Genomic DNA, 25,509 nt, shown 5'->3' with positions numbered 1-25,509 from the left:
CCTGGGGCAGGACCCGGGTCCCCAAACCCTTTTTATGAGAATAACTTGCATATTAGCCTTTAAAATTAGCACTTTTGATTTTTCACGTTCGTGTCCCATAGACTTTAACGGTGTTCTCACAAATGTTTTGCCTGTTCGCATGTTCTCCCACGAACCGAACCAGGGGGTGTTTGGCTCATCCCTAGTCAGGAATGTATTCATACACACTGGTAACATTAATAAAAGGTTGACGTTTTGGCTAATATTACTGTATGCTATAATCCTTTTCATTGTTGTACCAAATGAAGGAGATGTTTATTGTCCACTTTGTTTCTTCATTGCAGGGAGAACCCAGAACGGATCTTTGAAGGATATTTCGAGGTTCTGTGCCCCATAAATTCAGATAAAGGTAATTTGCTACCCTGTCCCCTTTATTTACCTTCCTATACCACCACTGATGATTAATCCAGCTGTGCTGTTTATGTATATTGTGATTCTTATGCTCAGTTCACACCTAACGCTTTTATTGACGAGTTCAAAATGAAGATTTCCATCGCATTCTATGGTTCCTGTTCACACCTAAATGTCGTGTGGCTTAGCTCAAAGCTCAAAATAGTACATGAACTTCTCTAGGACAGACTAGTACATTTTAGGTCCCTAAAGACTTTCATGGGAGCCTCTGAAAAATACACTTAACCCAATTTTTTTTACATAATTTCTTGCCTCTTCTTCTCCTAGTAACTAGGTCTTCATTGGTCAAAACTAGGGATCTTAGATTGTAAACTCCTTGAGGGTAGGGACCGATGTGAATGTACAATGTATATGTAAAGCGCTGCGTAAATTGACGGCGCTATATAAGGACCTTAAATAATAATAATAAATAATAATAAAACAAATACATTCAAGCCTGAAAGCACCCAAAAACACTTGTACAAGCATAAAATAAAAAATGCTCATAAAATGGTTGGAGAAGCTCAAATGTGAACCTAAACTCACTGTTACTTTAAACACATTTACATTAACTTTTATCATTTAGTCCACATATTGCTAATAAAATAAAAACTTTTAAAAGTGTTTGTATTTTATATTTTATGAGTGTAGATAGGGTTGCCACGTTTTCTTCAAGCCAAACCCGAACACTTTAGAGGCCCACCGCCAAATTTTTTTGTAGTATGCAGTATTGATATATTTTGTCACTAAATAACATTTCTAATCATATGGAGTTAATCACAGGAGTCTCCGCCTACATCTGAATAGGCAGAGTTCCCCTTTAGATCTGAACCCGCAGAGTTCCTTTTAACATCTGAATCCACCCAGCTACCCTTTATATCTGAATCCTCCCAGTTCCCTCTTTACATCTGAATCCATAGACTTCCCCCTTTACATCTGAATCCGCAGAGTTCCCTCTGTAATGCCCCGTACACACGGTCGGATTTTCCGACGGAAAATGTGTGATAGGACCTTGTTGTCGGAAATTCCGACCGTGTGTAGGCTCCATCACACATTTTCCATCGGATTTTCCGACACACAAAGTTTGAGAGCAGGATATAAAATTTTCCGACAACAAAATCCGTTGTCGGAAATTCCGATCGTGTGTACACAAATCCGACGGACAAAGTGCCACGCATGCTCAGAATAAATAAAGGGATGAAAGCTATTGGCTACTGCCCCGTTTATAGTCCCGACGTACGTGTTTTACGTCACCGCGTTCAGAATGATCGGATTTTCCGACAACTTTGTGTGACCGTGTGTATGCAAGACAAGTTTGAGCCAACATCCGTCGGAAAAAATCCTAGGATTTTGTTGTCGGAATGTCCGAACAAAGTCCGGCCGTGTGTACGGGGCATTAGAGGGGACTCTGCAGACTCTGTTGTAAGGGATAATTCTGGGGACTCTGAATTAAGGCGGAACACTAAGAACTGTGATGTAAGGAGGGGACTGTCAGGATGGGCATGACAGTAGACAAGATAACTCCTCTGGATGAACTTCTGTGCACAGGCTACCTGTGGGTTTTTCTTTGTTGCCCAAACAGTTTCTGTGGCAGTTGTGGCTGAAATCTTTCTTGGTCTACCTGACCTTGGCTTGGTATTAAAAGAGCCCCTAATTTTCCACTTCTTAATAAGTGATTAAACAGTACTGACTGGCATATTCAAGGCTTTGGATATCTTTTTATATCCTTTTCCATCTTTGTAAAGTTTCATTACCTTGTTACGCAGGTCTTTTGACTATTCTTTTCTACCTCCTCAGTGTCTAGCCTGCTTAGTGCATCCATGTGAGAGCTAACAAACTCATTATTTATTAGTTATACTATTTATACACAGACACTAATTGTGATTTAAAAAGCCACAAATTTGGGAAATTACCTTTAATTGCCATTTTAACCTGTGTGTGCCACCTTCTGTGTCTGTACCAAGGCCAGACATTCCAGGGTATGTAAACTTTTTGTCAGGGCCTTTTGGCTGATTTCTGTTATCATTATGATTTAAAAAGGATCCAAAAAACTATGTGATAATAAATGGCTTCATGTGATCACTATCCTTAAAGTGATTGTAAAAAATAACAAACATGTTATACTTACCTCCACTGTGCAGCTTGTTTTGCACAGAGTGACCCCGGTCCTCCTCTTCTGGGGTCCCTCGGCGGCTCTCACGGCTCCTCCTCGCATCAGATAACCCCCTAGGAGAAGCGTTCTCCCTGGGGGTTACCTTGCGGGCGCGCTCCTGAGTCCAGCATTTGCGTCCATAGACACAAATGCCATACTCGGCCCCGCCCCCCAGCGCCCATGTCATTGAATTTGTTTGACAGCAACGGGAGCCAATGGCTGCGCTGCTATCAATCTATCCAATCAAGGGACTCCATGCAGAGAGGGAGAGCGCGTCTCCGCTGAGGGAGTTACGGGGCTCGGGTAAGTAAAACGGGGGGGCTGGGGGGCCGGTCACTGCCAGAAGTTTTTTCACCTTAATGCATAGGATGCATTAAGGTGAAAAAACACGGGCGTTTACAACCCCTTTAACCACTTGCCGACCGGGCCATAGCCGAAAGACTGCTACAGCGTGGTCGGCTTATTCTGGGAGGGCGTACATTGACGTCCTCCCAGAATCTTGCTCCCGCGTGCCCCCTGGGGTATGCACCTGGGAATATCCGTGATCGGCACATCACGGATCACGGTAAATGGCCGCTGACAGCGACCGTTTACCACGTGATTGCTCTGTCAAATGACGGAGCGATCACTTGTAAACAAACCGGCGTCATGTCCGGTTCATCTTTTCCCTCCTCGTACCGATCGGTACAGTGCGAGGGGAGAGGGGAGAGATCAGGTGCAGCAGCGCTGCACCTGATCTCTCCCCTCGCACTGTACCAACTGTGACAATTCCAGCACTTATCCAGCCATCCCATCCATCCTCAGCAATATTCATCCATTCCATCTATACTCATCCATCCATCCATCTATCCTCAGCAATATTCATCCATCCATCCATACTCATCCATCCATCCTCAGCAATACTCATCCATCCATCCATACTCATCCATCCATCCTCAGCAATACTCATCCATCCATCCATACTCATCCATCCATCCATACTCAGCAATACTCATCCATCCATCCTCAGCAATATTCATCCATCCATCCATACTCATCCATCCATCCATCCATCCTCAGCAATACTCGTCCATCCATCCATACTCAGCAATACTTATACATCCATACTCAGCAATACTCGTCCATCCATCCATACTCAGCAATACCAGGGCCGTCTTTAGCGCAGGGCAAACGAGGCACTTGCCCTAGGCCCAATCTTTGTTGGGGGGGCCCGCGCTTTCACTCTGCTCTCACTACAACAGCCGGGAGCTCCACTGATGCTTTGTTGAGGGGCGCGCTACCCGTGAATTGGGGCCCCGATGACAGCTTTGCAGAGCGCACAGAGGACATGTATTCCTGCGCTAGCCAGCGGAGAGGGGGCGGGGCCGGGAGCTCCACTGACACTCTGACTCCGCCTACGTGCAGCCTGTATACTCGAAAAAGAGCGTCTATAGTGAGAGCCAGTGATCGGAGTGGGAGCGTCAGTGGAGCTCCCGGCCCTGCCCCCTCTATACTGGCTGGTGAATACAGAGGTCCGGGGGCGGGGCCGGGAGCTCCAATGACACTCTCACTACAGAAGCTCTATTCCGAGTACACAGGCTGCACGTGGGCCGGGTCAGAGCGTCAGTGGAGCTCCAGGCCCCGCCCCTCTCAGCTGGCTAGCACGGGAATACATCCTCCTGTGTCCTCTGTGCGCTCTGCAAATCTGTCATCGGGGCCCCAATTCACGGGTAGCGCGCGCCCCCCAACAAAGCATCAGTGGAGCTCCCGGCTGTTGTAGTGAGAGCAGAGTGAAAGCCCCGCCCACACACCTGAATATATGTAGTTAGTTTGGCTGTCCAGGTATGTCCTTACACCCATAAATGCCTGTTTAAACCCTGAGCTGTGTTATTCAACTGTAAAGCTGTGCATTGCTGAAAGTTCTCTGACCATCTCCTGTATAATGTCTGCAGTCTCTTATTGTCTCCTGCAGTATGTCTGTAGTCTTTAATTGTCTCCTGCAGTATGTCTGTAGTCTTTAATTGTCTCCTGCAGTTTGTCCACAGTCTCTGATTGTCTCCTGCAGTATGTCCGCAGTCTCTGGTAATCTCCTGCAGTATGTCCGCAGTCTCTGATTGTCTCCTGCAGTATGTCCGCAGTCTCTGATTGTCTCCTGCAGTATGTCCGCAGTCTCTGGTAATCTCCTGCAGTATGTCCGCAGTCTGTGATTGTCTCCTGCAGTATGTCCACAGTCTCTGGTAATCTCCTGCAGTATGTCCGCAGTCTCTGATTGTCTCCTGCAGTATGTCCGCAGTCTCTGATTGTCTCCTGCAGTATGTCCGCAGTCTCTGGTAATCTCCTGCAGTATGTCCGCAGTCTCTGATTGTCTCCTGCAGTATGTCCGCAGTCTCTGGTAATCTCCTGCAGTATGTCCACAGTCTCTGATTGTCTCCTGCAGTATGTCCACAGTCTCTGATTGTCTCCTGCAGTATGTCCGCAGTCTCTGGTAATCTCCTGCAGTATGTCTGCAGTCTCTGATTGTCTCCTGCAGTATGTCCGCAGTCTCTGATTGTCTCCTGCAGTATGTCCGCAGTCTCTGGTAATCTCCTGCAGTATGTCCGCAGTCTCTGATTGTCTCCTGCAGTATGTCCGCAGTCTCTGGTAATCTCCTGCAGTATGTCCGCAGTCTCTGATTGTCTCCTGCAGTATGTCCACAGTCTCTGATTGTCTCCTGCAGTATGTCCGCAGTCTCTGGTAATCTCCTGCAGTATGTCTGCAGTCTCTGTTTGTCTCCTGCAGTATGTCCGCAGTCTCTGAACCTCTCCTGTAGTATGTCTGCACTCTCTGACACTCTCCTGTAGTATGTGTATTAATGTGCCCCTTTACTTGCTCAATTATTTGGGATTGCTCCACTGCTCAGTGAGAGGTAATGATGTGCATTAACCTCTAGCAACCAATCAGCGAACAGTAGTGATCTGCTTTAATCTCTAGCAACCAATCAGTAAGTGGTAATGATGTGCTATAACCCCTAGCAACCAATTAGTGAGCACTAATAATGTACATTAACCTCTAGCAACCAATCAGCAAGCAGAAATTATGTGTTGTAACCTCTAGAAACCAGCCAGTGAGCAGTAAGGATAGGCTGTAACCTCTGGCAAACAATTGCAATCGCTGCGTGATCTGCTGTAGTAAACTGATTTTGAGTCTACCTGCTATTTTTTGTATGTCTCAGAATGGAGGGGGGGGCAGGAAAATGTTTGCCCAGGGCCCAATCAAAATTAAAGACGGCCCTGAGCAATACTCATCCATCCATCCATGCTCAGCAATACTCATCCATCCATGCTCAGCAATACTCATCCATCCATCCACACTCAACCATACCCAGCCATACTCAGCCATACCCGACCCAGCCATACCCACCCAGCCATACTCAGCTATACCCTCCCCAGTCATCCCATCCATACTCAGCCATACTCAGCCATCCCATCCACACTCAGCCATACCCAGCCAGCCATATTCAGCCATACCTGACTCAGCCATACTCAACCATACCCACTCAGCCATACTCAGCCATCCACATTCATGGCTCAACCATGCTTAGCCATCCCCATCCACGGCTCATCCATGCCACTACAGTGCCTCAAAGTGTAATAGGTAGTCAAATTAGATTTGAAACGTATGCCCCTAGAACGCCTGATGGTGCTCCCTGCCTGTTGGGCCTCTGTATGTGGCTAGGCTGTGTAAAAGTCTCACACATGTGGTATCGCCATACTCAGGAGGATTAGCAGACAATGTTGTGGGGTGTAATTTTTGGCATGTACATGCTATGTGTTAGAAATATTGTATAAATGGACAACTTTGTGTAAAAAAAAAAAATGCATTTTCATTTTCTTTCCACATTTTCCAAAAACTTGTAGAGAAAAATGACATGTTCAAAAGACTCAATATGCCTCATAGATTATACGTTGGCGTGTTTTCTTTCCATAATGGGGGCTCCTAGAATGCCTGAAGGTTCTCTCTGCATGTTGGGCCTCTGTATGTGGCCACGCCGTGTAAAAGTCTCACACATGTGGTATCGCCAGACTCAGGAGGAGTAGTAGAATGTATTTTGGGGTGTAATATGTTGTATGCATATGCTGTGTGTGAGAAATAACCTGATAACATGACACTTTTGTGAAAAAAAGAAAAAATAATCTTGATTTTGCAAAGAATTGTGGGAAAAAATGACAACTTCAAAACACTCACCATGTCTCTTTCTAAATACCTTTGAATGTCTACTTTCCAAAAAGAGGTCATTTGGGGGGTATCTGTACTTTCCTGGTTTGTTAGGGTCTCAAGAAATGAGATAGGCTAAGTACTTCAGGTGTGATCAATTTTTAGTGATTGGCACCATAGCTTGTGGACTCTATAACTTTCACAAAGACCAAATAATATACAACGATTTGGGTTATTTTTACCAAAGATATGTAGCAGTATAAATTTTGGCCAAAATTTATGAAGAAAAATTACTAATTTGAAAAATTTTATAACAGAAACAAAGAAAGATGTATTTTTTTTTTACTGAATTTTTGGTCTTTTTTCGATTATAGTGCAAAAAATAAAAAACCCAACGGTGATCAAATACCACCAAAAGAAACCTCTATTTGTGTGAAAAAAGGACAAAAAATTCATATAGGTACAGTGTTGCATGACTGAGTAATTGTCATTCAAAATGTGAGAGCACTGAAAGCTGAAAATTGGTCTGGTTAGCAAGGGAGTTTAAGTGCCCAGTGGTCAAGTGGTTAAACAAAAGACAGTTTTTTGGCATGATCAGTCATATTTTCAATATTAATGCCAAAATTTCACAATTTCTGCCAGGGTATGCAAACTTTAAAGCACAACTGTATATATAAAATATATTTAGTGCATATTAAGGCATGTGTAAATTGATTTCACTTTTATAATCCCCTGTTCCAGCAGCATTCAGACTGGGAGAGGGTGGGGCTAATCAGGTGAGCTGGTGGCAAATATTCTGACACAAATCCTGCTGACCAAAGAGAACAGAAAGTCTGATAATGTGCTTGTCCAGCATTACTCCTGTTCCAGGAACTGAATCTTAAAGGTGGAAAGCATTGCAGATACTGCAAAGTTAATATTGATATTGACATAAGCCTACACTGTGCGATACATAGACTCCCTGCACTGTGTGTCATTGTGTACTGTGATACTTGAAGACAGATTAGGTAAGAGGAAGTACTTTGCTCTATTTATTATACTGCATGTTCTCCCACATTCTACTGCTATTTAAAGGGAACTTACATCATAACCTATTTTAGTGAGGAAAGGCTTTTGCTTGCTTGAAAGTCCATATTTTTATAATGTTATTTAATATATATTTGCAGACTCCCCCTGCTGGGGGTTGTCTGTATTTCAGACTAGGCAATCAGAGTTCTTGCTGAACTGCTCTCTGCAGTAGCTGCCAATTACACTAGATTGTAAGACCCTTGTAGATTGTAAGCCCTCTGATCCCGCCTGTATTGAATTGTATTGTAACTGTACTGTCTGCCCCCATGTTGTAAAGCGCTGCTCAAACTGTTGGCGCTAAATATAAATCCAGTATTATAATAATAACACTTATGCTGCATGGTCCTACTAGTAACTCCCTTCTGGGATTCTGACTGCCCTGGTTTACTTTGATCACACTTATTTGCTCTTGGAGTGAGACAACGGTAGAGTGGCTGATGGTAAAATGGTCTTTGTGTATTTTTACTATTTTTTGAGACACTGCTAAATGAGGTACTTGGTGTTTTATAGCCCTTTTTTTTCAGTGCAGTGGCTGCTAACCCTTTGCAGTCAGTGGTGGCCCGTACATTAAGGAGCGCACGGGTGCCGCCCCCTCTATCACGCCACTCCCCTATATGTATCATGGATAGATTCATGCATAGCATGAATCTATCCATGGCCGCCGCGGCCACCCCCTATTCAGGCGCCCGGCCCCTTTCGGAAGCCGGGCACCTGAATTAGGCCCCTTTCACACTGGGGTGGTGGGGGCGTGGGTGGTACAACAGCGCTATTTCTAGCGCTGCTGTACCGTCGTTCTTGCAGCGGTATTCGGCCGCTAGCGGTGCGGTTTTAACCCCCGCTGGCGGCCGAAAAAGGATTAAAATCCCTCGTACAGCACGGCTATAGCCGCGGTATTACCGCGGTATAGCCGCGCTGTCCCATTGATTTCAATGGGCAGGAGCGGTGAAGGAGCGGTGAATACACCGCTCCTTCACCGCTCCAAAAAAGCGGTTTGCAGGACTTTTTTCACCGCCCTGCCTGCGCACCGCTTCAGTGTGAAAGCCCTCGGGCTTTCACACTGAACAAACAGTGGAGGCTGTTTAGGGGCGGTTTTCAGGCGGTATTTTTAGCGCAATACCACCTGAAAACCGCTCCAGTGTGAAAGGGGCCTTACAGCAGCGGGGGTGTTTTTTTGAAGCATCTAATTAGAGCCATAGCAGTGCACTCGGAGCCCACCCAGATGTTATAGAAAAGCAAATGAATATTCGCTTTCCTAACACTGAACCGCCTCTCCGCCAATCAGGAATCGTGGGTCTAATACCCGTCACCTGATTGGCTGAAAGGACAGGTGCTCCTATTGGAGGCCTAGCAGGAAGAAAGAAGAGACGCATGGAGGACACAGCTCGTCGGTTGCCTGACCCACTGCCCGTCCCACAGCTCATCGGCGTCACCTGCTACCTGACCGCCACAAAGATGGGGTAAGTGCCATTCAGACAGCTAGCGGGCGGGGGTCACAGTGGCTACATTTGATGGGAACAGTGGCAAGATTTGATGGTCACAGTGGCTGCATTTGATGGCACAGTGGCTGCAATTGATGGGCATAGTGGCTGCAATTGATGGGCACAGTGACTGCATTTGATGGGCACAGTGGCTGCGTTTGATGGGCACAGTGGCCGCATTTGATGGGCAGTGGCTGCATTTGATGGGTACAGTGGCTGCAATTGATGGCACAGTGGCTGCATTTCATGGGCACAGTGGCTGCAATTGATGGCACAGTGGCTGAATTTAATGGGCACAGTGGCTGCATTTGATGGGCACAGTGGCTGCAATTGATGGGCATAGTGGCTGCAATTGATAGCACAGTGGCTGCAATTGATGGCACAGTGGCTGCATTTCATGGGCACAGTGGCTGCAATTGATGGCACAGTGGCTGAATTTGATGGGCACAGTGGCTGCTTTTGATGGGCACAGTGGTTGCATTTAATGGGCACAGTGGCTGCATTTGATGGGCACAGTGGCTGCATTTGATGGGCACAGTGGCTGCAATTGATGGAGTTTTTTCAGTATTTTTCAGACTTTTTGTTTGTTTGCACAAATTTTGAGCACCATCTGCCACTATTTGCAGTGCTCACCAGCTCCATCCGGTACCTCCAACCCCCTTCCAGTGCCTTTGAAGCCCCTCCAATGCCCCCAGCCCAAACCAGTGCTAGAGTTTCCCAGTGCCCCCAGGCGTCCTTCAATGCCTCCAACACTTTTAACAGCCTGATATACTGCCCCCTCCACATCTCACCAGCCCCCTATAGTGTCCCACTGCCCTCTTTAGTCCTAGAGTTCCTGAGCCCAACCAGTCCTCCCACATACCTCCCAACATTTTGAGATGGGAATGAGGGACACCTACTAACAAATTTATGTAGGCATAGGACACGCCCCCTGCCACACCCCCTTAAAGGAGAATTAACCAAAAAAAAAGTTAATTAAATCCACAAGAACTTTTTTTTACTACTATTCCTTTATATTGGCTTTTAAAATGTACAAATGCAGCAATTTCCAAACTGGATGAACGGTTTAGCACTGGGAAACACTTTTTGAAACATAAAAAGTGCATTTTATATACAACTATATGGATCAGACCAAAATGAGGAACAAATGAGGAGGAATAAGGGACAGAGGGACATTGTTTCAAATCAGGGACAGTCCCTCGAAATCAGGGACAGTTGGGAGCTATGCCTCCTATCCCCTATCCAGTGTGTATCCTATCCATCTCTGTGAGTCAGAACAATGACTCATTGTAGTAAATCATCCATCATTAGACTGTTGCGTCCCAGGTGGCTCTACGAGAGACAACATGCCTGACGAAGAATGCATATAATTATGAGAATTATATTAGCTCACCCCAAGCCTTCCATATCACTCTCTTGTACATTCGTACTTTCTTATTCTATCCACCCTTCGCTTAATCTTTTCTTCACTCTAGACACGTCATCTGGATCCTAGTATCTTATATCTCAGTCATCTTAATTTCTGATACATTGTAATTCCAAATAAAATTAGTTACTGTCTCCAGATTATTTTGAGCTGTTAAAAGTGTATTCCTTATAATGGCCTTAAAAACCCTTAAGACTACGTAACAATCTTTCTGGTAAACAATAAAAAAACTCTCTGTTGTCTCAGTAAAGGTCTCCTACCACTGCCGGGGTTCTCATCTCAACCTCAGTGTTCCAGATTGGGGTGGTTTGCTGCTCCGATTAACAAGCTCTGCACCTAACTTACTTTCCATTCAAACACCACAATTTGGGTATTATTTATGCAGTTAATACGAAAAAGGTGCACGGATTTTCTCCAGGGCAGAAGCAGGCAGGAACTGGCAAATAAGCATGCTAGAATCCTTGCATTATATATTTAGTAAAAGTTAAACTTTAAGTCCTTGGATTGTTCCTGATCTACAGAGTTTTCTGTCTGTCTTTCAGATCCAGAGCTTAAACGACAATTTCCTGATGTTTTTGATGACCAGGTAAGAGTATGCTATGTAACTGTCTTTTCATTGGCATGGATGACGAGCATGTGGGGGGGGGGGGATATTATATTGAAAGACCTGATGAACCTTTGCATTTTATATACATATATTGCTAAAAGTATTGGGACGCCTGCCTTTACACGCACATGAACTTTAATGGCATCCCAGTCTTAGTCCGTAGGGTTCAATATTGAGTTGGCCCACCCTTTGCAGCTATAACAGCTTCAACTCTTCCACAAGGTTTAGGAGTGTGTCTATGGGAATGTTTGACCATTCTTCCAGAAGCACATTTGTGAGGTCAGACACCGATGTTGGACAACAAGGCCAGGCTGACAGTTTCCACTTTAATTCATCCCAAAGGTGTTCTATCGAGGTCAGGTCAGTAAAGCTCTTCTACTGCTGCAGTTTGGAGCCTTCCCAGAAGAGTTGAAGCTGTTATAGATGCAAAGGGTGGGCCAACTCAATATTGAACCCTACAGACTAATGCCCCGTACACACGGTCGTATTTTCCGATGGAAAATGTCCGATCGGAGCGTGTTGTCGGAAATTCCGACCGTGTGTGGGCTCCATCGGACATTTTCCGACACACAAAGTTGGAGAGCAGGAGATAAAATTTTCCGACAACAAAATCCGTTGTCGGAACTTCCGATCGTGTGTACACAAATCCGACGGACAAAGTGCCACGCATGCTCAGAATAAATAAAGAGATGAAAGCTATTGGCCACTGCCCCGTTTATAGTCCCGACGTACGTGTTTTACGTCACCGCGTTTAGAACGATCAGATTTTCCGACAACTTTGTGTGACCGTGTGTATGCAAGACAAGTTTGAGCCAACATCCGTCGGAAAAAATCCATGGATTTTGTTGTCAGAATGTCCGATCAATGTCCGACCGTGTGTACGCCCTATAAGACTGGGATGCCATTAAATATAATTAAAGTTTATGTGCGTGTAAAGGCAGGCATCCCAATAGTTTTGGCAAAATAGTGTGTGTGTGTATATATATATATATATATATATATATATATATATATATATATATATATATATATATATATATACACACGCACATACATACACCTTTTTCCCCAGTGTCACACCCATTATAATATATATACCATACACACCTCAATGTATTAATTCAATAATTACACCTGCATTGGTCATAACATTATGACCACTGACATATTTGTCCCTGAAGTTGATGTGTTAAAAGCAGAAAAAATGGGCAGGCATAGGGATTTGAAAGGCCTTGATAAGAGCCAAATTGAAATGACTAGACAACTGGGTCAGAGCAGCTCAAAAACGGCAGCTCTTGTAGGATGTTCCCAGTTTGCAGTGGTCAGGACCAGGCCCGGACTTTATATCCTAAGAAGAGCAGTCTGTCGCACAATGGTAGGTAATGGTCATTTTACATTTTAAAAAATACAATGTAAAATCGACAAGGGACACCAACATAGTTGTATCTTTGACGGGATAATGGTGTTGTGGTAACTTGCCCAAATAAAATAAAAAAAGCATAATAATATTATTCTTTATATCACTAGAAAAAAAAAGCCTTTGAAAATTTGTTTGCAATACCTCCATCAGTATCACCAGCAAAGCAGCTTCATTATTATCCCATTAAAGAAGAAGAGAATTGTACGCTGCACTTCGAAATTTCATAAGTTGCCGCGTCACGAATGTTAATTCTCCGTTACGAATACTCGTTTACAAGACCGATCGCTTCTGCTTCCGAGCATGCGTGTTTGTACTTAGGACTTTTGTGCGAGGGACTTGTGTACACACGATCGGAAAGTCCGACAACACATATTTGTCCGCGGAAAATTTGAGAGCATGCTAGCCAACATTTGTTGGCAGAAAATCCAACAACAATTGTCCGATGGAGCATACACATGGTCGGACTTACCGCCAACAAGCTCACATCCAACATTTCCCGTCGGAAAATCCGATCGTGTGTACGGGGCATTAGCGTTAAAGGATCACTATTGTGAAAAATGGTGTATTTTGATAACCATGATTAATATACAAAATAATATTGTTTGTGATATATTTTTTTAATAGACACGCCTTTCTTTGTTTTTTTCTCTGCATTTACACGCATACCAAGCTGCCCAGCAAAATTGACAGTTATGCCCCGTACACACGGTCGGATTTTTTCCAATGGAAAATGTCCGATCGGAGCGTGTTGTCGGAAATTCCGACCGTGTGTGGGCTCCATCACACATTTTCCATCGGATTTTCCGACACACAAAGTTTGAGAGCAGGCTATAAAATTTTCCGACAACAAAATCCGTTGTCGGAATTTCTGATCGTGTGTACACACCGCGTTCTGAATGATCGGATTTTCCGACAACTTTGTGTGACCGTGTGTATGCAAGACAAGTTTGAGCCAACATCCGTCGGAAAAAAATCCTAGAATTTTGTAGTCGGAATGTCCGATCAATGTCCGACCGTGTGTACAGGGCATAACAATGGATGAATCAAACTTTAACTCTAATGCCCTGTACACAGGGTCGTATTTTTCGACGGAAAATGTGTGATAGGACCTTGTTGTCAGAAATTCCGACCGTGTGTAGGCTCCATCACACATTTTCCATCGGATTTTCCGACACACAAAGTTTGAGAGCAGGCTATAAAATTTTCTGACAACAAAATCCGTGTCGGAAATTCCGATCGTGTGTACATAAATCCGACGGACAAAGTGCCACGCATGCTCAGAATAAATAAAGAGATGAAAGCTATTGGCCACTGCCCCGTTTATAGTCCCAACGTACGTCTTTTACGTCACCGCGTTCAGAATGATCAGATTTTCCGACAACTTTGTGTGACCGTGTGTATGCAAGACAAGTTTGAGCCAACATCCGTCTGAAAAAATCCTAGGATTTTGTTGTCGGAATGTCCGATCAAAGTCCGACCGTGTGTACGGGGCATAACTAGGCATTCTTGAGCACTATTTTTTTTTAAAAGAAGATTTAAACCAGCAGATTAATAGGTGACCACAGTAAGCCCTCTGTCAGCATTAGGACTTGTTTAGACTTTATGCCCTGTCCTGTACACACGATAGGATTTTCCGACCGAAAATGTTCGATGGGAGCTTGTTGTCAGAAATTCCGACCGTGTGTAGGCTCCATCGGAATTTTCGTAACACAAAATTTGAGATCTGGATCTCAAATTTTCCGATAACAAAATCTGTTCTCGTAAATTCCGATCGTGTGTACACAATTCCGACGCACAAAGTTCTACGCATGCTCTGTATCAAGCTGAAGAGCCGCACTGGCTATTGAACTTCATTTTTCTTGTTTCGTCGTTCGTGTTGTACGTCACAGCATTCTTGACGTTTGGAATTTCCGATAAGATTTGTGTGACCGTGTGTATGCAAGACAAGTTTGAGCCAACATCCGTCAGAAAAAATCCATGGATTTTGTTGTTGGAATTTCCGATCGTGTGTATGGGGCATTAGGGTTAGGGGGTGTTACAAACAGGTTGTTGAGCTGCATTTTTAGTGCTCCCCATTGCCCTCCTTAAACTGGAAAAGCCGTGGAGAAGGTTGTATACTGTATGCTGCAGTTGCAATGCCTTGCACCCATGACAGGATCTGTTGCTCTTGTTACGTTCGACGGGCAGTACTGTGGATCGTGAATCACTTTGCAGAGGTGGGCATTTTAGACACAAATCTAAACATAGCCTTATAGTTTGCCGCTACTTCTGTCATTGCCACCTGCACTATATTACCAAAAGTATTGGGACACCTGCCTTTACACACACACACAAACTTTAATGGCATCCCAGCCTTAAGTGGGGTACACACAATAATAAAATCGGATGAATTTTCCTTGTTGATTCACAGCAAATCGAAACCAATTGAGGAAAATTCTTACCAAAATCCAAAGGCTTTGCACTTTCTTTCTGATTTTAATTCGTACAAAGACAGTACACATTAAACGAAAATCGTTCCTACTGTTCCTGTACACAAAAATTTTGGAGTTTGTCCCTTCGGGAATTTTCGTATGAAAAGTCAGAATCAGCTTTCGAAAATTGTGTACACACTATACGAAAATTGTACGAAAGTTCCTCGGACGAAAATGTTTGCCCGATTTTCTTATAGTGTGTACGTGGCTTAAGTCCGTAGGGTTCAATATTGAGCTGGCCCACCCTTTGCAGCTATAACAGCTTCAGCTCTTCTGGGACGGCTGTTTACAAGGTTTAGGAGTGTGTCTATGGGAATGTTTGACCATTCTTCCAGAAGAGCATTTGTGAGGTCAGGCAATGATGTTGGACGAGAAGCCTTGGCTTGCAGTCTCCGCTCTAATTCATCCGAAAGGTTTTCTATAGGGTTGAGGTCAGGACTCTGTGCTGGCCAGACAAGTTCCTCCACCCCAAACTCGCTCATCCATGTCTTTATGGACCTTGCTTTGTGCACTGGTGTGCAGTCATGTTGGAACAGGAAGGGGCCATCCCCAAACTGTTCCCACAAAGTTGGGAGCATGAAATTGTCCAAAATGTCTTGGTATGCTGATACCTTAAGAGTTCCCTTCACTGGAACTAAGGGGCCAAGCCCAACCCCTGGAAAAACAACCCAACACCATAATCCCACCTCCACCAAATGATTTGGACCAGTGCACAAAGCAAGGTCCATAAAGACATGGATGAGCGAGTTTGGGGTGGAGGAACTTGACTGGCCTACACAGAGTCCTGAACTCAACCTAATAGAACACCTTTGGGATGAATTAGAATGAAGACTGCGACCCAGACCTTCTCATTCACATCAGTGCCTGACCTCACAAATGCGCTTCTGGAAGAATGCTCAAACATTCCCATAGACACACTCCTAAACCTTGTGTACAGCCATCCCAGAAGTGTTGAAGCTGTTATAGCTGCAAAGGGTGGGCCAACTCAATATTGAACCCTACAAACTAAGACTGGGATACCATTAAAGTTCATGTGCGTGTAAAGGCAGGTGTAAAGGCATGTTACATATACAATAAATGTGGAGAAAATAGAAATAAAGACCTGTAAATAAAAAAAGGAACTAATATACTGAGTACTATCATTATATGTATATATTCTGCACTGTTTTGAGTATGCATTATTCTTGCAATGGTTGTTCAGAGTCATATATGAAGGGTTCCATTATGTATAGTAGTTGCTATCTTGTCAACTGCCTGAATTCATGCTGATAACTCGTGCTGTCTCCCAGCTACCAAGTGAGACGTCTTTAAACTCTTGGAAGTTGGGTTTAGATGTTGTGTTCAAATGGTGGTCCTATGATTGTCTAAGTTTTATCCAGGAAGACTGTTATTTTCTGATAATCAAGGCAAAGTGTGAGGTTATTGGGTATATTGTGTTATAATTTACAGTAAATACAACTGCCTCATTTATATATAAATGTATATGTATATCTACCATATTTTATTTTTTTCTAGGACTCGGTAACAACGCTTACAAAGTTTTGCTTCCCTTTTCACCTGAAAAGGTAAAAATCCTGCCGTCTGATTCTCATGTCATTGCTAATTCAAAGCTCAACTCAAACCTTTTGTAAATCCTAGACATAATAACATTTGTAAATAGTATATATTTTCATTGTTGTTTTCTTATGCCTGCTCCAGTTTCCATTTGCCCAATGCTAACATTTTATCATTATACTTTCTTCTTAGCAACAATAAAAATGTTCACATTGGACAACACAGTTACTACCAGTTACCTTACATTTTCTTTTGTAAACCCCTGAATACCCTTTTACTCTTCTTGTGTTATCTGTAGGGATGCACCGATACCATTTTTTTTTACAATGAATACAAGTACCGATACTTTTTTTTTTTAGTACTCGCCGATACCAATTACCGATACCCACCGCAACTGTTTTGTTTTCACTTTAGCTGTCAGCAATGATACAAAGCATTGAAAAGTTATTTACAAATGAAATAAATAGATTTTTTTTTAATTTTGCACTTTTTCAATGTGAAATGTGTAAATATATGTTAATATATATGTGTAAAAATATTCACTAACAAAGCAAACAAAAAAAAGTTTTAATTGTTTATCGTTTATAAAATAGACGTGAACAAAAAAAAAGCAGGATAAATAATTAAATAGAGGAGAACAGGGAGTTGATTAAGGCTGATTAGAGTAAATTAGGGGTTTATAAGGGGTTAAACAGTTGTTCCCCCCTTTGATCTGCAGATGAAGAAACTGAAAGATACAAAAAGAAACAATGTTTCTATTTATTTTAGTGCAATGTTGTTAATAAACATCACCGGCTGCTTTTTTTTTTTTTGACAGTTACCGGACTTCTTTAACACTTTAGCTGTCAACAGGGGAGACCCACTGACCACTCAAAGAACCGAGTCTGAAAGTATCTGTTTCAGGTATTGGTGCATTTGCGCGAGTACTGATACTTGTGTAAATACTCGGTATCGGCACCGATACTAGTATCGGTGTAACCCTAGTTATCTGTATACTCATATACGTTTGTATACATTCAAATATTTTCAATAAAATCTATATTGTGAAAAAAAAAGAAACTGTACAAGGCTTGGGGGGTGGAGTTTTTTTTGTTACTGACCTGTAAAATTTGTCAGGAAAGAAGCATTTTGCACACTCGAAGTTATGAGTCTTATGACTAAGGCCCACAGAGGCTGAAGCACGTCAACATCTTTCCTGTTGGATTTTATCCCCTGTTTGTGTGGATGATGAAAACAATTTTGAAACACTGCAGACCACCATGTTGCCAGCTTTTTCAGGACTTATAATGTAGAGTGGCTTGCAGAGGCTTAGTGGAGGGCACCTGTGCATGATTTTCCCTGTTAAGATGAGCTGACTGGGTTGCAACGTTTTTGGGTGGTTTCATTTCCCGATATGAACTGATGGTGTCTAGGCAGTTCCTTGATCTCTTGCTCATGGAAAGGTCAGCATTATCCAACAAAATATCTGAGGAAAGAATTGTCCAAAGCTGCCCATTGGCATTAGAGAACAGTCAGGCAGGCAACCACCGAACTCATGATGTTTGCTGTACCAGATTCCCTGTAGACCAGCTATTCTCAACCAGCGTTTCTCCACATAGTTCGTTAAGATGTAGATGATTGATTCCATCTGATGATGCTCACATAGTTCCAGGAGCAGCAACACTTGGCACAGCCAGCGGCATGACATCACAGATATTTTTAGCTGTCTGTAAGGGTGACATTCTGACCACCACTCCAAGAAGGGGCATTCTTATTACATGCTTCCAATATACGTGGCATTATTCCTGCTGACCATCAATGAATTGGTTTTACAATTGTTCCCTGAGACCTGAAAATTATTTCAAGGGTTCTTCTGGGGTAAAAAGGTTGAGAAAGGCTGATGTAGACAGACAGTCCTGGCAGCAGCCTATGTCAAGGGGATCAATGGATTGAGTTTTTCTAATGCCGCGTACACACGAGCGAACTTTCCGGCGGACTAGGCCCGACGGTCTTTCCGACGGACTTTCTGACTAGGTCTGACGGACTTTCCGAACCAACGGACTTGGCCACACACTATAGGACTAAGTCCATTCATAAGTCTGTTCGGTTTGAACGTGATGATGTAAACGGGACTAAAAAAGGAAGTTCAATAGCCAGTAGCCAATAGCTTCGCTTGCGTCGTATTTGGTCCATCGGACCAGCACACAGACGAACAGTTTTCCCAATTTTAGTTCATCGGACTTTGAGTCCATCGGACAGATTTGAAACATGTTCTATTTCTAGGTCCGTTGGATTTTTATCCCAAAAAGCTATCGGACTAGCCCACACACTATCGGATTGTCCTCCGGACTAATCCCGTCGGACCTAGTCCGCTGGAAAGTCCGCTCGTGTGTACGCGGCATAGCTTGTCTAATCACAAACTTCCCAGAGTCCAGTCAGATGGGACTAACCATGTCTATCACCTGGACATTGCTGCTAAAAGTGGGAAATTCACATTTAATGTTTAAGAGCGCCTTTATTCTGGATTTATGCCAGAAAGAAAAAAATGTATGTGCCAACACTAGGCATTGCAACACACTGACATGCATCAATGCATTTTATGTGAAGGATTTTATTAAATATACTTGAATAACAAAATATAGGTCAACATGCTTTCAATGCAGCATGGAGGAATTTTGCACAATGGGTTGGGGTGAACAGGTCTTACCAAAACAATGCATTTGAAATGAACCCTCAGATACATGGCAATTGTTCTGGTGTAAACAGGAATGTCTGTTCTGTTCAATTCAACCAATAAGATTCTTCATTCATTTTCCCAGTTTAACACAGAAGAGTAAAACAATGGTGCGATTGGTTTGACTATCTACTATGGTACCAAAAAAAGGAAATTAGTGTTAAAGTTACCAGTGTATGTATCAAAAAAAATATCATCCATAGGCTGTTCCTACATACAGGCATACCCCACTTTTAAGTATACAATGGTACCAGAGCATGTATGTAAAACGAAAATGTACTTAAAGTGAAGCAATACCTTTTTTCATGTACTGCATTGCAATAGTCATTCAGTCATAACTGATTGCCTAGGCAAACCTGCCGACCCCAAAATCAGATGTGTGGCATGGTAGTGCCATGTCAAGCTGACCAAGATTAGATATTGACGCCAATTTTTAAAAACCGGGAGCAGTGCCATGTCAAGCTGACCAAGATTTTCCATAGACACCAATGTGTTCGTACTCGCGAGTGTACATAAAGTGAGTGTGCATAAAGCGGGGTATGTCTGTACTCTGCTCAGCTTCTGTTTCACTGTTGCACCATTTATTGCCCTTGTCACCCGTTCTTCTGTATCATTTCTCAACTTTGTCTCCCCCAAAACAATGCCACCATAATATAGATGGCAGAACTCATCCGTCCAGCATTTCAGCTTTACACTGACCGACCTCCAGGGCTACCAGCGGTTTGGTTTTTGTCGGCTGTCTGTAGAGGCAAGGAGCTGTACGTGTATCCTCAGGTGAGTGGCTCCTCCTGAAAGTTAGATCCCTAACTGTCTAAACCAATTTGTATCAACTTTCTTTAGGTTGGACCTCAGTTTTCATTCTTTGTTTTTTTAAAACAAATAAATATGAAATATTACATATGCATCTTATGTATGCCCATTTGGACGACATGTACACCTGAGTGATTTAAAGTGTGATTTGAAACATCTCAATGCTTGATAGTAAAATTTCCATTATATTTAATAGTGCCTCTTCACACCTGCTCATCATTTGAAAAAGTAAATGGGCCTTTCTTAGGACACAGTCAATTACATTGGCCCAAATAGACATTAATGGCAGCGCGTAAAAAATATGTGAAAAACAAACAAAAAGTGCATTTTTTTCTTGCCTAAAAATGGGTAATCTCTACTAAAAAATGATATAAAAAAATCCTCAAGCCTTAAACACATGCTTAAATGCCTAGGATAGAGATCTCTATGACTAATCCCAATCGGGGTAAAATGTGTCAGCAATTGTGGCTACAGATGAGAGAATTGGGTGGTATACTGTTACTGTTAATATTGTATGATTACTTATGCGCTGCTATGTGGGGTGTTAAAAAAAAAAAAGTGCAATGAGAGGAACTGCTGCACCACTGTCAATGGCAAAACACCTATCACTCAAAGTGATTATATAGCAAGGCAAATGGTTCAGACAAATACAACGAAAACATAAATACACAAAATAAATCTTATACTGTTCCGTATAACACTGTGTTTAGTGATATCATACACAATACTGTGAGATATTAGTGAAAACGTCCAAAAGGAAAAATAAAATACTTTTAAAGTCCACTATATAGAAGAAATATTTCAATATGCAAAAAAACAAAAACGTGATGTCCATCCATATAACGATAGCTGTGTACTATAAAGCCATCACCCGACACCTCTGGATGCAGTGCTTGCTCACCTTAAATTTATACCCATTACAGGTCTTGCTGCACCTTTGAAAAACGTATTTTGTTTGCTCAGTGTGCCTCCAGCTAGGCAGCCTCCTCTTGCACTATGCTTTCAAGCTAGACAGCTTAAGAGCAAATGCTCTGGGTATGTGAAAAAAAAAAAATATGCTCATAGCTTATTATGCTTTATATAAGACATCTTTTTAATAGATTAAAAATCACTTACAGGAATGCTTCTTGTTTACAACACATAAGTATATAAAATCCACAGCGACAGATCGCCTCCTCACTGTTGCTTCTGGGTCCAGGAGATACCGAAAGTGACATCACTGGCTCTGCCCGATGAGTTGCGTCACTTGTCATGTGACTTCCTCAGGGTAGCAACGCACAGTTTACACCAGATTCCTCCTATCCTGAGGATTTCACATGACAAGTGACTCAACGTGTCGGGTGAAGCCAGTGGCGTCACTTTCCATGTCTCCTAGACCCAGAAGCAATGGTGAGGACGTGGTATACTTGGATTTTGCAAAAGCATTCAATATAGTTCCCCACACACGGCTCATGTGTAAGGTAAAGTCTACAGGCTTTGAAACATCAGTTTGTAAATGGATAGAAAACTGGCTAAAAGACTGAATTTAGAGAGTAGTGGTTAATGATTCATACTCTGACTGGTCTAAGGTTATTAGTGGTGTACCCCGAGGTTCAGTGTTGGGACCCTTACTTTTTAACATCTTTATAAATGATATAGGGTCTGGGATTAAAAGTACCATTTCAGTCTTGGCAGATGACACCAAGCTATGCAGTGGAATAACGTCCTTACAGGATTTGCTGTGGTTTCCAAAACGAGCAAAGTCCTTTTTTGTATTAAGAGAGGTATGGACTCCAGAGAGAGAGATATCATTTTGCCTCTGTACAAATCATTAGTAAGACCTCATCTGGAATATGCAGTTCAGTTTTGGGCACCAGTTCACAAAAAGGATATAGGGGGACTGAAGAAAGTGCAGAGAAGGGCAACTAAACTGATAAGAGGCATGGAGGAACTCAGCTATGAGGAAAGATTAGAGGAACTGAATTTATTTTCTCTTGAGAAGAGGAGATTAAGGGGGGATATGATCAACATGTACAAATATATAAGAGGTGCATATAGTGAACTTGGTGTTGAGTTATTCACTTTACGGTCAACAAAGAGGACAAGGGGGCACTCTTTATGCCTAGGTGAAAAGAGATTTCATCTCAAAATACGTAAAGATTTCTACACAGTAAGAGCTGTGAAAATGTGGAATAGACTCCCTGCAAAGGTGGTTTGACCAGCTCAGTACATTGCTTTAGGAAAGGCCTGGATGCCATTAAGAATTAATGGTACCCCTAGGCGTCTGCTAAAAAGCAGCACATTTTTCCTGCGGGTGCAGGAACATGGGCGATTTACACGCATTCCCACACCCGCATAAGTGTAAAATTAGCCTTAATTGATCTTTAAGTGCTTTGAGATACTCACAACATTCTACAGAGCTCCTAGGTCACAGATAGATATAAACCTACAGTGTGTTTTAGTGCCTTTATACATGTGGTGTGGAGATATATTTAATTGTCTTTTTTACCTTACTTTTCAGCTGTTTACCATGGTTTGAGCTTTTCTATAAACTACTTAACCATATTTCTGAGCACCTAGTAAAGGACCAGGTAATATGTCCATCCTTTCTACACCTCTCGTCCTTTGTGTGCCCCTTCTTTTCTTTCTCAATCTCTCTCTTTTCCTTTTATTAAATCCAAACCATGAAATCACAGATTTTCTTTTCTTTAAAATCCCATTTCACAACATTAAACTTCAGTAGAGCTTGTGACACAATAAATACTTAGCACTGCACCCAAAGGGGCGCTGGTAATAACAATTTTTTCCCCAGAAGTTCAGAGGCTGCCCACCACCATAAACACCAGTCCATTCACAGCAGCTCTGAAAACACAGTCTAGGGGATGTCTTTTTATGATTTATTGCTTGAAGAACTTAAAAACAGGGCATGGGATACCTAAAAATGGTTAACGCATAGAAATTAGAGGACAAGATTGTTCTTAAGTAAACGCGAACGTTGGACAGTCTAACCCCACAGCCGAAGACCATGAGATAACTTTCTGAACAGGCTAAGATCTCACAGCTGGGGCAAGTCTCTTTGGCATTTGGTTACCTTGCACCTATGCACAACTACTGGTACCCAGAGCAATTTCGAGAACACTACACAGGGATCGATTTAGGATCTTTACTCACAAGTCACCATGACAGCTGCCAAATTCCAGCTGCCTCCAGACACAGTCCAGTGAGTCAGACAGGTCTTCCTCCAGACCAGATCCTTTGTGGTGAGGTCCTGCAATCAGCTTCTAAGCAGATCCATCCAGATCCTAACCCCTGACACTGCTGAAGCCTCTAGAACAGCTGCACGGTTCATGGGCTGCCTGAGGGCTACAGCCCTTCAGGCTCTGGAACCCTCCAGGAGAGAAGGAACCCAGCACTCCGGTGCCCCAGACCTTCCAGCCCTCCTCTGGACACTCCTGTCTAGGGATTGGCTAAAGCATGATAAATATTCAGGCTGGTTATTTGAATCTCCTGTCCTGAGCTCTGGATGCAGGGGAAGCAAACAAATGTCCAGCCTGTGAAACCATGAACAGGCCAAAACAAACAAGTACTGCTCCCCAAATTACAGGAGCCAAAAACTAAATTTACCTAGCATCCTACGCTAGGAGGGTGCTACACATGTTTTTATTTTGGCAGATGCATATTATTATTATTGGCTAACCGGGGTGTCCATCAAAGTGATGGGCCAGTGATGAGCCAATAGTGAGGCACATACAGAGGCAAGGGGTTGGGATGGTATTTACCAAAAGTACACTAGATTTTTGAAGTCCCAGAGTGCTAATGACCAGATCCAAGGCAGCTAACCTATCTAACTGGCCCTTCGTTCTCTGCCAACCACCTTCCCACGGGTCCATTAAAGAGTACCTGTCCTTTTTTTTTGTTTGTTATTTAAGACAGGCAAGGAAAGTACTGTCCTTATGTCTTTATTTTAAGTATAAAGAAAGAGGATGGGTGTTTATAATTGTCTATGTCACCAATAGGCAGATTTTCCCCAATACAAAACATATTACAGCGCACACATACAAGAATGACATTTCCTGCAAGGCTAGTTAAAAACACCTGAACATATTCAAAAAATACGGGGTTTTTGTCACACTATATGGTCATATAGTGCTAAGCCCACTCACTGCAACAAAGTACCCCGAATTAGTGGGTCCTACCCTAGTAATAGAATGAAAGATCCTTTGTCTCAACTATGGGAGCCAAACTCCTCTATGTGGGAGATCTGAAGGGATTCCTCCTATGCACTGGTGGCCACTAAATAAGAGGTAATGAGGAGGGGGAGGGGTGCTCCAGCCTAAAAAATCCTGGTCAGGGTCTATTACAATAGATTTTCCCCAATGACAGGACATAAGAAGAACAGGAAGTTAATAAAAAATCTCTACAATACAGAAAAAAATACTTTTTTTATAGTAGAGGGGTGGAATGAATTAGAACCTCTGTTGGGCTTATATTGTTGTCTGCAACTTAGTTTTTATCATTTTTATTTTCCTGGAGTTGACCTGCTGTCCTTCACCTAGCCCTGCCTTTATTACTTTCATACTTAACCAATTCCCTCTCTTCTCCCTGATAGTTCAAAGAGGTTACTGACATTCTGCAGACTCTGTATGACCACCCAGTGCCAGAGGTGAACAAGACTCTGAACCTAGAAATGGTGAGTTTTTTTACAATTATTTAAAAAGAGGGCAGGCAGGAGGGAAAGGCCTGGCTGTTCTAGCCTATATAAATACATAACTCTAATATTATTGAAAACTCTAAAACAAATCTCTACCAGTGGCGGCCCATCTATAGAGGGCACAGGGGTGCCGCCCCCCCATCCAGGGTAGAGCTGCTGTTCCTCGCTCCAGCTACTCCTCGCACCAGGGCCATTGCTTCTCCTCCCGGCCAAATAGTAAGTGGGTACTGAGACCCGATTGGCCAGAAGTCCACTTCCTGATTGGCCAAGAGGAGAATCAGGAAGACAATAGCGAATATTAAATTGCTATTGTCACACAACTGGGTGGGCTCGGGGCGTATTGCGTATCTTATCTCTGTGTAAGTCTGTGAGTCAGTTTAGACCCATAATGGTCTAATGAAAGCAGTTCTCTCTTCACTTGGCTTGCATCCTAAGATCCCACTATTTGTTGAATGGAAAGCAGCTAGAGGTACATCTCAAAATATGTCTGTGGAAAACATTATAAAAATATGCAACAG

At 42.9% G+C, this 25,509-nt stretch overlaps 1 protein-coding gene across 2 annotated transcripts in view; it reads left to right on the top strand.

The window, feature by feature from the left end:
- DENND1C (DENN domain containing 1C) overlaps positions 1–25,509 on the top strand; it is a 105,419-nt gene that overhangs the window by 15,222 nt on the left and 64,688 nt on the right. For both annotated transcript variants that reach the window (XM_073622808.1, XM_073622809.1), the window contains exons 2-7: positions 324–388; positions 11,269–11,312; positions 16,740–16,789; positions 20,149–20,265; positions 22,802–22,871; positions 24,890–24,970. In XM_073622808.1, the coding sequence (XP_073478909.1) occupies positions 324–388; positions 11,269–11,312; positions 16,740–16,789; positions 20,149–20,265; positions 22,802–22,871; positions 24,890–24,970 (427 nt within the window). The remainder of the gene's footprint in view (positions 1–323; positions 389–11,268; positions 11,313–16,739; positions 16,790–20,148; positions 20,266–22,801; positions 22,872–24,889; positions 24,971–25,509) is intronic.

Source organism: Aquarana catesbeiana, linkage group LG03 (assembly GCF_042186555.1).
Source record: "Aquarana catesbeiana isolate 2022-GZ linkage group LG03, ASM4218655v1, whole genome shotgun sequence".
Taxonomy (NCBI): Eukaryota; Metazoa; Chordata; class Amphibia; order Anura; family Ranidae; genus Aquarana; species Aquarana catesbeiana.
Note: the sequence above shows the minus strand (reverse complement) of the source record. Positions and strands in the feature narration are given on the sequence as shown.